The sequence below is a fragment of the Eschrichtius robustus genome, chromosome 19 (genome assembly GCF_028021215.1).
Source record: "Eschrichtius robustus isolate mEscRob2 chromosome 19, mEscRob2.pri, whole genome shotgun sequence".
Lineage (NCBI taxonomy): Eukaryota > Metazoa > Chordata > Mammalia > Artiodactyla > Eschrichtiidae > Eschrichtius > Eschrichtius robustus.
In genome coordinates, this window is record NC_090842.1 from 56,211,963 (window position 1) to 56,223,216 (window position 11,254).

The 11,254-nt window shown below is 51.3% G+C and overlaps 1 protein-coding gene across 1 annotated transcript; it reads right to left on the reverse strand.

The window, feature by feature from the left end:
* Positions 1–53: 53 nt before the first annotated feature.
* Positions 54–9,745, reverse strand: ECH1 (enoyl-CoA hydratase 1). The gene is made up of 10 exons (XM_068528349.1): positions 9,638–9,745; positions 9,025–9,232; positions 8,811–8,899; positions 2,255–2,379; positions 2,122–2,170; positions 1,916–1,980; positions 1,114–1,184; positions 952–1,023; positions 540–690; positions 54–359 (listed from the first exon to the last, which is right to left on the reverse strand). Exons 1-10 carry the CDS (start codon positions 9,687–9,689, stop codon positions 255–257), a joined length of 987 nt encoding a protein of 328 aa, XP_068384450.1. The 5' UTR covers positions 9,690–9,745; the 3' UTR covers positions 54–254.
* Positions 9,746–11,254: the final 1,509 nt, after the last annotated feature.

Genomic DNA, 11,254 nt, shown 5'->3' on the forward strand with positions numbered 1-11,254 from the left:
GATCATGTTAACCCCCTTTCTGCCTTGCCTCTCTCTCCAATAAGGACACCGGGTTCTTTATATTGCTTTATTGTTCGTGGGGCGAAGACAAGGCATGAGTAAATCTGTGTCATAAAGTTATAAACTGGGAGACTGGCCAAGAAGACAGCGAGGGGGACCGTCTTCACTAATCCTCCCTCTCTGTGAATGAGGAAGCGCAGGCATGAGATGGGACAAAGCTAGACCCTGGGCCAGGACCTGGGACGAAGGGCCTCTCAGAGCTTGGAGAAGGTGATGGTCTTCAGTTCCTTCTTCTCCATTAAGGCCTGGAGAGACTTAACGACGTCCTCTGTCTGCAGCATGCTCATGTTCCAGGATTTCTGGATGAAGACAGCGGCGGGGAATGGAAAGGATACGGGAAGATTTTAATTGGACCAACGAAAAAAATGGGAGATAGCAGCGCACCAATCAGAGGACAAGGCCTGCAAGGGGCCGCTGTGCCCTGATTGGTTGCTCTGGGATCAGAGAAGGGATGTGATTGGTCAGACGGAGAGTCTCACCATGAAGTTGAGGCTGTCTGTCACCGAGTGGTCGCGGGAGTAGAGCAGGTTGATCTTGGTGCTCTGCACCGCCACGGGGCTCTTGCTGGAAATCTCGGCTGCCAGGGCGAAGGCCGCATCAAGCATGACCTCCTTGTCTGGGAAGACCCGGCTGAGGATGAAAGGAATTTGGAGTCGGCGGTCTGAGAAGAGCTCTCCTCTCCCTCCCATGGATGAAGAAGTAGCCAATCACAGTAGAAAACAGAAGATACTGCAGTGAAATGGACCAATCAGAGCAGGGCAGTAGACTCCAGACCACCCAGAGAGAGGAGGCCACCTGGAATCCATGAGTTAAGGTACACGGGGATCCAGAGAGCCCCACCCAGGTCTGGCTGCCCCTGAGCTCTTATCCAGCACAGGCCTCGGCCCCTACCTGACCAGCCCACTCTCCAGGGCCTCGTCAGCCATCATCTTGCGGGCAGTGAAGGCCAGCTCGTTGACCAGGCTGCAAGAAGGCAGAGCGTGTCGGGGGTGGCAGTCATCCCAGGTCTAGGAGATGTCCTGCCGTCCCCTTCCCCAGGCTCCTCTCACCCACCTCTGGTTCCCGATGACTCTGGGAAGTCGCTGCAGGGTTCCCACATCCGCTGCCAAACCTAGGTCCACCTCCTGGGGGGAGCAATCCTGTCCGTGCTTGGTTTCTGCCCACTACTGTCCCCCATGCAACCTCAATGCCAATGAAATTCTGCATTTACTGCAGAGGTCCCACCCCACCCCCACCTCAGAGACTCCCATTCCAAACACCCCGTTTCATTCCCAACCACATACTTTTGCCCATATAGGTTCCTTCACTCTAGAATACAGCCCACCTTCCAATTCCTCTGCCCTCCCAATTCTTTGAGGTCAGCTGCATCTATCTCCAGACGGAAGCCTTGCTTATCCCTGCCCTGCCCCCCTCCATCCACGAGCTCCATCGTGCCTCCAGCCCCCTCCAGCACTGACGCCAGCAGCGCCCCTAGCCTCAACCCCTCCCTGACAACTTTACTCACTCCTGACCTCACACTGACTGCATGACCTACCCTTGACTTCCTCCCTGGCCAAGTGTTACTTTTTTTTCTTGCTCCTGTGGCACGTGGGATCTTAGTTCCCTGACCAGGGATCAAACAGGCGCCCCCTGCATTGGAAGTGTGGAGTCTTAACCATTGGGCCACCAGGGAAGTCCCAAGGGTTACTTTTTAAGGTTCAGTTCTAACTAACTCTTCCATGAAGCCATCTAGACTCACTCCCACCCCCTTAGCTTGCTCTGTCCCTGCTCTACCCCTGCTCTGACCTGTCTCTGCCACTCATTTCCCAGCTCTAAGCAGGGCCCAAGGAAGCAGAAGCTCGGGAGGATGGCTCACCTTCACCTGGAAGGAAGCATCCTGGGTACAGTACCGGATGTCACAGGCAGTGATAAGATCCACTCCTGGGAAGTAGAGGCCAGGGACACTAAACAACCACAGGACTGCTCCCCTCCCCCCACCCACCCCCACCCCCAGACTGTGGCGTTGCACCTTGGGCCAAAGTCTAACTAGCAACAGATCTGGGTGGGTGGCTGCAGACTCACCTGCACCAATGCAGCCCCCATGGATGGCTCCAATCACCGGCTTAGGGCACTGGAAGGGGACAGGAGGGGCAGGGTCAAGGCTGGTCCAGGAGCGGCAGGCAGGGGGGATGCCCTGCTAGCCTCCCAGAGTCACCTTCTCGATGACGCTGAAGGTCTCTTGGTATCTGCTGAGGAGGCTGTGGAGGTGCCAGCTGATGCGGGCCACGTCGCCTCCTGCGGGCTGAAGGAGGCCTGAAGCCATGTCCACGAAGTCGATACCTGGTGGGGAGATACGAGGAGGCTCACCTAGCCGCCCAGGCCCAACCCATTGCCCTGACTAGAGTTCAGAGGCCAGGCAAACCACCACAGTGGAGACAGCAACTCACACAGGAGGGGCTGCGTTTGGGGTGTGAAGTCAAGGCAAGCTAACATATATCGAGTCTTTGCTCACTTTAGCCTCACAATGACCCTCTGAGGTAGGTCCTATTACTACCTCCATTTTCCTGGGGGAGAAACTGAGGCACGGGGAGCTTAAATCACATGCCCAAGGTCACACTGGCTTGTGAGCACTGGAGCTGCGATTTCAAACCCAGAACTAAGCAGCTGGCTCCAGGGGCCATGCTCTTCACGTGATGCCAGATGGCCTGGAGGTCAAGGTTTTGGGCACGAGCAACTGCGTCAGAGGTGGTAATGTTTCCTGAGACGGGAAGCTCGGAAATGGAGAAATTTTTGTGGCTCCAACTTTAAGACAATCCCAAGTCTGACCTTTCCTCCACTGACCTGCCTCCACAGCCTGTTCCCCACACGTGGCCAGAGGGCACTTGTGGTCGCCTCAGGGCCCTCTCTTCTCCCCGACGCCCCCCATCCGTCTTACTTAGAATGAAATGCCAGGTCTTTTGCCAAGACCTTACCAGCCCTGCACAAGCATCATTTCCAACCTATTCCACTGGGCACGCAGGCCTCCATCAGCTGTTCCAACAACACAACACATTCGCTTCCCAGGGCCTCTGTGCCTGTTCCTGCCGCTGCCTAGAACAGCCCTTCCCCAGCGATCAGAAGGCCCGCTCCATCACACCGTTCAGGCCACAGCTCAAAGGTCACCTCCTCAGAGAGGCTCCCTCTGGCCACCCTGGCTAAATAGCAGCCTGTCACCCTTCACCTCCTTTCTCTGCCATATCTCCCGCACTGCTTTCTTGTTATAATTGTAGGCTTATCTCGTTTAGTGCCTGTCTCCCTTTCTAGGATGTGCGCTCCATGAGCCGAGGAGTTTGTCTTCCCCACCTCCCCACCCCCAAGGAGTCTGGCTTTTTGCCCACCACTGTATCCCCAGTGCCTACCAGGGCCTAGTACACAGCAGGTGCTCAATAAGTGAACAATACAGACAACAATCTCTGCCCCCATGGAGCTGCCCTTCTATGGGAAACAAACAGGTAGGAAGATACATTTTGTCAGGTGGCAATAAGTACTAAAAGAAAATTAAAGGAGGGAAGTGGAATGGAGCGTGTGTGTGTGTGCGTGCACATGCACAGTGAGGGCTCTTGCAGTATTAACTAGGGTGGTCAGGGACCCTCTTACTGAAAAAGAGAACATATGAATAAAGATCTGAAGGACCAGAGGGAGGGAGCTGTAGGGATATCTGGGATAAGAGAGTTCTACGTGTCAGGAACAGCCAGTGCAAAGGCCCTGCGGTAGGAATGCCCCCGGTGTCTGTGTGAGGACCACTGAGGCCAGCGTAGTGGAGTGGAGTGAGCAAGGGGGAAAGTAGGAAGAGCCAACGTCAGAGAGGTGACAGAGGCAGACTCTGTGGGGCCTTGTGGGCCAAGAGGAGGACTTTGGCTTTGACTCTGAGTGAGGTGGAGCTACGGGATGGTTCTGAGCAGAATTTTCTTCTTCCCGAGGTGAATCATTCTCATCCTTTTGCCTGCCCTCTGAACAATGCTATTTGACGAACCTGAAAAATCACTCCCACCTTCAGCCACACCCCTGACTCTCTGAGGCTCTGTTGCCGCCACAGCTTGTTTAAATGAACGAGAATAGAGGAGTGTTGACTCAGGGTAGAGCTGAATTTGTGCAAGTTAAATATGGGTAAGACAGAACTCCTCTGTGCGACCCTGGCCAGGTCACTCCATCCTTTGGGTCTTGGGTTTCTGCTTTGTAAAATGAGCCTAAAATCCTCCCAAGAGCTGATGGGGCTGCAAGGATTCAGGCGACAGAGCCCAGAGGCGCTTTGAGCGATGCCTGGCACGCAATGGCATCACAATAGTTACTATTATTATATACTCCGTCTCAGCCGAGGCCAGACCGCCTGCACCAGCCTGCAGGCATCTGCCAGCTTCCCACTAGGCCTGCACAGCTTGTATGACTCAGTGGGAGCCACGCTTACCCCCAGAACAAGCCCAGCTTGGCACCTGGCCACACCTCCTCCCGCTGGTTTTGCTGGTTTATCCGCCCTACCTGGATCTGCAGACGCGGGTGTCTGCAACCCCTTGGAATAAAGGGCCCCAGACCACGGTACAAGGTGTCCCCCTCCAGAGTCAGAAGTCATTCCGGAGAGGTCTCGTTCCCTGGGAACCTCTAAATGTTTCAGATCTCCTTCATCATCACAATTACGTTATTTATAATCATCAATAATAACAGCTACAGGGACTTCCCTGGTGGCGCAGTGGTTAAGAACCTGCCTGCAAATGCAGGGGACACGGGTTCGAGCCCTGGTCCGGGAAGGTCCCACATGCCGCAGAGCAACTAAGCCCGTGTGCCACGACTACTGAGCCTGCGCTCTAGAGCCCGCGAGCCGCAACTACTGAGCCTGTGTGCCACAACTACTGAAGCCTGCGCGCCTAGAGCCCGTGCTCCGCAACAAAAGAAGCCACTGCAATGAGAAGCCCGTGCACCGCAACGAAGAGTAGCCCCCGCTCGCCGCAACTAGAGAAACCCCACGCACAGCAACGAGGACCCAACGCAGCCAAAAAGAAATAAATAAATTTATTTTAAAAAATAATAATAACAGCTACATTAATAAAAGTTCCACATGAATTAATGTTTTGTGCCTATTAACTCGTTCCATCCTCACGGCAACCTGATGAGGTGGGGGCTCAGAGCATCTCCCTTTTCTTCAGATGAGACCACAGAGAGGTGAAGGTGTGTGGAGGTGGCAGGGGTGGGAGGTGGCGGGCTCCTCCGGCTAGGCATACTTTGAACCAGCCTGTCAGACACGTGGGCCATAGTCACTTAGCCGTGAAGAGCAAGGATTCTGCAGCAAGGCAGCCCATGTTCAAAAATCCCAGCAGTGAGAACTGGGCAAGTTTCTTCCTCTCTCTGGGTCTCAGTTTCCTCACCTATCAAATGGGGATGGGGACTGAGCCTGTCTCACAGGGTCGTGGTGAGAATTAATACGTGTAAAGTGCTCAGAGACACGCCGCAAATGTAAATAAGTGTGGGCTAGTTCTTTTTTTCTTTTTGTTTTAAATTAGTAGTTTCATTCTATCATTGAAACTGCTAATAGTTGAGTTTCTTCTTTCTGGCCTTCAGATCGAAAATGGGACAAGACGGCCACAATCAGCCGTGAGCTGAAAGATGAGGACCCCAGGCCTGGCACGGCTACACGTGAACCCTCATCCTGCACTCCACGAAGGACAGGGCTCAGACACAGGGGCTGCTCTCTGTTTCGAGGTCCGCGGCACCCAGCAAGGGGGCTGGCACTGGAATGTTGAATGGATGAACAAAGGAATGAAGGAGAACAGAGAGAGTTGTAGAAAGAAAACAATGGACACGACACGCGGAGATGTTAACAGACGAAACAGAAAGAAATACATTGTCTGAGCAGGATGAACTACCATTACAGACTAGAGTGTCTGATGTCTCTGTGATGCCACTGCTTGGAACTGACCCAGCTCAGGGCAGGGGGCACTCGTCTGGAGTCGCCCTGGCTTCTGCTGACTCATTGGTTTCTTCCCAGGCCCCCGATTCTTGACGGAGGCTCCTGAGCGCCTCGAGGGCGTTTAAGACGTCCGCTGCTGTGTTACTCTTGAATAGAGCAGGAGAGCTTTTGGAAGTCCAGCCAGGGCAGTGCCCCTTCACAGAGATTCAGGGCTAGCCTGGTGGCTGAAGGCCTAAGGTCTGGAATTCTCCTCTTGAAGAAGTGCTGTTGGGATAGCTGGGATGCCCCGGTAATGGTTCCTGCCACTTCATTAACAGGCTGTGATAAGAAGTGGAGAGCAGCGCGCCTTCTACCTGGGTACTGTGAATTTTGCTGACACAAAGGGTGTCCTCTACCTGGTGTTGGACAGACCCTTGGAACTTCACATCTTTCCTGCCTTAACCTGTGTGAGCAGCTGTCAACCTCCTGGGGTGGGGAGAGGGGACTGCCTAGAAATTTGGGGGCCAAAATCATTTAGGTGGCCTTTACTTGGTCTTATCAAAAGGATTCCAATAAAATATTTTAAAGCAAATTAAAAAAAAATAAAAGAAATACATTGTTTACTGTCTGTCTTCCCCACTGAATTGGGAACTCCATGAGGGCAGGGCCTGGGGCTGCCTCAGTCACCACTGGGACCCCAGCACTAGGCTGGGCCCTGTGCAGAAATCAGTGTATGTGACCCTCCACTTCTGGTATGGACCCTCCTACAGGTGCCAACTATGTGCCCTTGTTGGACAAGATCCAATTACCTGAAGGCACCAGGCAGACTCTGGAAGAAGTGACTGGCCAAGTTTCCTGTTTTTAAAAAAGTTAACCTGAGGGCAGGCTGAAGTTGTGCTTGAAGGACCAAAGGACAAACAGAGCCCAGGGTGACCTCAGCTGATAGAAAGTGAGGGGGGGGAAATTCCAGAAAGCAGAGAGCCAGAGAGGGGAGCCCCAGGTTCTGTGTATAAGCTCTGCCCAAATCTCTTGTTGACCCATGAAGCAGGCAGGCAGCCCAGCAAAGAGATTTAAACACTGACTCCAACTTAGCTGCTAAAACAGGAAACTCAACACTCTGGAATTATGTAATAGGATCCTGAATTTCCACATCATTTTCTCCCATAGTCCAATATCCAGGATACAATCTAACCTTACTCCGAAAACAAAGAAACAGGAAAATGAGACCCATTGTTTTCAAGAGAAAAGATAAGAAACAGAGATTGACGCCAAGGCGACCCAGATGTTGGAATTAGGAGACAAGGATTTTAGAACAGCCACTGTAACTACGGTCAATGATGCAAAGAAAAATATGATTGTGGGACATCACTGGTGGTCCAGTGGTTAAGAATCTGCCTTTCAATGCAGGGGACGCACGTTTGATCCCTGGTTGGGGAACTAAGATCCCACATGCTGAGGGGCAACTAAACCCGCACGCCACAACTACTGAGCATGCGGGCCACAAGTAGAGAGAAGCCCGCACGCGGCAATGAAGATCCCGAGTGAGCAACTAAGAACCGACGCAGCCAAAGATAAACAAATATTTTTTTAAAAATACGATTGTGATAAACAAAAAGATTTGAAACTTTAGCAGAGAAATGGAAAATATAAAAAAGAACCAAATGGAAATTTGAGAACTGCAAACTACAATACAGGCATACCTCATTTTACTGCGCTTCACAGATACTGTTTTTTCTTTTGATTTTTTGGCTGCACCACACAGCATGTGGGATCTTAGTTCCCTGACCAGGTATCAAACCCATGCCCCGTGCATCCCTGCATTGGAAGCAGGGAATCTTAACCACTGAACCACCAGGGAAGTCCCACAGATACTGTGTTTTTTACACATTGAAGGTTTCTGGCAACCCTGCATTGTCAAATGGTTAGCAATTTTTAGCAATAAATTATCTTTTAATTAAGGTATGTACTTTTTTTTTAGACATAATGCTACTGCACACTTAATAGACTACAGTATAGTGTAAATGTAACTTTTATATGCACTGGGAAACCAAAAAGTTCATGTGACTTGCTTTATTGCTATATGCGATTTATTGTGGTAGTCTAGAACTGAACCCACAATATCTCTGAGGTATGCCTGTATCTGAAATTTTAAAAAATCATTGGATGGGCTTAACAGCAGAACAGAGATGACAAAGGAGTCGATGAATCTGGTCAATGGAAATTATCCAATCTGAAGAATAGACCTGTGGGACAATCAAAAGATCTAACAGACATGTAACTGGAAATCAGTTCATGTGGATTGAGTAATTAATTGCATGAAAGCATGCAATTTTTTTTTTTTGGCCGCACCACTCGCAGCTTGCAGGATCTTAGTTCCCCGACCAGGGATTGGACCCGGGCCCCTGCAGTGAAAGTGCTGAGTCCTAACCACTGGACTGTCAGGGAATTCCCAGAAAGCATGTAATTATTACAACACGCTTTACTGACATAAAAAATACAGATTCTGGGTGATTAAAGGCCTTGATCAAGGCCACAGATTCAGGATGAAAACCCTGACTTTAGAGCCGATGATCCTGTCATGTTCTGTTGGACTAATTTCTTTTCTTTTGCTTTTGCCGCACCGTGCGGCATATAGGGTCCTAGTTCCCTGACCAGGGATGAACCCATGCCTCCTGGAGTGGAAGCGCGGAGTCTTAACCACTGGACCGCCAGGGAAGTCCCATGGACTAATTTCTGTATTTGAAAATGATCAAAGTGGAAGTTAGAAGCTGCTTAAAACACTAACTATGAAGCATTACTCTATTCCCAGGAGCAGGGGAGACTGGCAGGGTTGGGTGTGGAGAGCACCTGGTACCTGAAGTGAACATCTTTCCTGCGCCAGAGATCACCACAGCACGACAGTCGGAATCTTCTGCAATCTTGTTGAAGCACACCACCATCTCGCTGTGGGGGAAAGGGGGAAGGGCTATGTCTGGCGTGGGAATCCCCTGCCCTCAGGCCCACCCCTGCCCAGTCCCTTAGCCCCTGCCTCCTCCTGCAGGCAGGCCTCCAGAATCTGCAGGCCGGACCTCCAGAAGGCCTTGTTCATGGCGTTTCTCTTCTCCGGCCGGTTTAGCTGCACGTGCAGAATGTGTTTCTGGGCAGATGTCACCCGAAGGGACTCATAGCTGTGGCCTGGGGCTTCCTCGGGGGCTGCTTTGGAGGCCTCATCTTGTGCAAAGGAACTCATGGGATGAAAGTTAAGGCTGAGACCCAGGTTGGTGCGGGCTGTCAATCCTGGGGAGATGAAGGAAGGAAGAGCCATTGATGACCCCAGACTGGGGGCACAGCACCTTCAAGAGCAGAGGGCACACATCCCAGTGACACGAGATTGGGGAACACAGGCCTGTTAGAGGCCTTGGTTTAGGGAAATACAGACTTTAAGATTAGGGTGCACTTTATCAGTGGCCTCAGTATGAGGACCACTTCAGACCCGTGATCGTGGTACTGACTCCAGGTTGGGAACACTGAGCTGTCAGCGACCCGATTGTAAGACACAGGCCGTTTGGATGGGGGCACATGGACCCCTGAGTTTAATAAGGGGCTCGGACCCTGCGAGACCCGGGATAGGCCTCCCCGTCCGACTGTCGCTATGACAGCACGACAGCTCAACGGACCCCCAAAATTCAAGAGGTGACTCACGCCGGGTCAGCAAGTTGCGTAGTCTCCGAGAAGCCGCTCTCACCGCCGCCATTGCTACTGATTCGCTGGAGTAAACCAACAGGAGGAAGCGAAGGGGGCGGGCACAAAAGGCCGCCATGTTTGGTGAGGGCATCGAAGCCGCAGCCTGACCCCGGTGACGGTCCTCTTCTCGCCATCTTTACCAAGGGCAACCGGAAACAGCCTTCCAGGTTCGCCGGCCATTAGAGTGATTCGGTCATGGAAACTTTGGACCAGTAGATTCCCGGACTAAGAAAATGGTTCACACTGCTGTTGGACATTGTGTACAGAATTCACCACAGCTGTTTCATAATGGTGGAGAAACTGAAGACAGATGAATGTCCAAGGGCATAATGGCAGAATAACTGCAGCTCTGCAAGTTTGCAATCATGTATTTGTACCATATTAACTAAAAAAAAAACACAGGGGGCTTCCCTAGTGGCACAGTGGTTAAGATTCCGCCTGCCAATGCGAGGGACATGGGTTCCAGCCCTGGTTCGGGAAGATCCCACATGCCGCGGAGCAACTAAGCCCGTGGGCCACAACTACTGAGCCTGCACTCTAGAGCCAGCGAGCCACAGCTACTGAAGCCTGCGCACCTAGAGCCAGTGCTCTGCAACAAGAGAAGCCACCACAATGAGAAGCCTACTCGCCGCAACTAGAGAAAGCCCGCGAGCAGCAACGAAGACCCAACGCAGCCCAAAATACATTAAAAAATAATAAATTTTAAAAAATAAAAGAAAAAAGTTACTACTGAATTTATCCATGTGAGGGAATGGGAATATAGGCTGGCCAACATTAAGCGCTGACTATATAATCTGAATTGCCACACCACTGCAGGGTTGTACTATTTTATGTTGTATGCAGAGGAAACCGGCTGGGGAGAAGTCATTAGTTCAAGGTCTCTGTCTCTGGCAAATGGGGTTGTAATGAATACTTGGCTTTCTTTTTTTAAAATTTAATTTTTTGTCTGTGTTGGGTCTTCGTTGCAGTGTGCGGGCTTCTCATTGCGGTGGCTTCTCTTGTTGCAGAGCACGGGCTCTAGGCGCGTGGGCTTCAGCAGTTGTGGTTCGCAGGCTCTAGGGCGCAGGCTCAGTAGTTGTGGCCCATGGGCTTAGTTGCTCCCCGGCACGTGGGATCTTCCCGGACCAGGGCTGGAACCCGTGTCCCCTGCATTGGCAGGTGGATTCTTAACCACTGTGCCACCAGTGAAGCCCTACTTTGACTTTTTTTTTCTTTTTGGCCGCACTGCACACTGCATGCATGTAGAACTTCCCAGACCAGGGATCAAACCTGTGCCCCCTGCAAGGGAAGGGTTGAGTCTTAACCACAGGATCACCAGGTTAAGTCCTATTTTGCCTTCTTAACGTGTCAGATGGTAAGGCTCTTTTGGAAAACAGAGAACGTTTGGTCATCTACACAATGGAGAACTCTGGAACCACTACGCAGATACCAAGATGTGAGAGAAAAAAATTTAAAGATGTAGAACATTTAGGTTGCTATAAAAAGACGGTTATAGATGGCTGTACATTCATAAAAAACAATATATGCATAGAATATCTAGGAGACTCATAACTACTAACATGGGATGAAGACTGG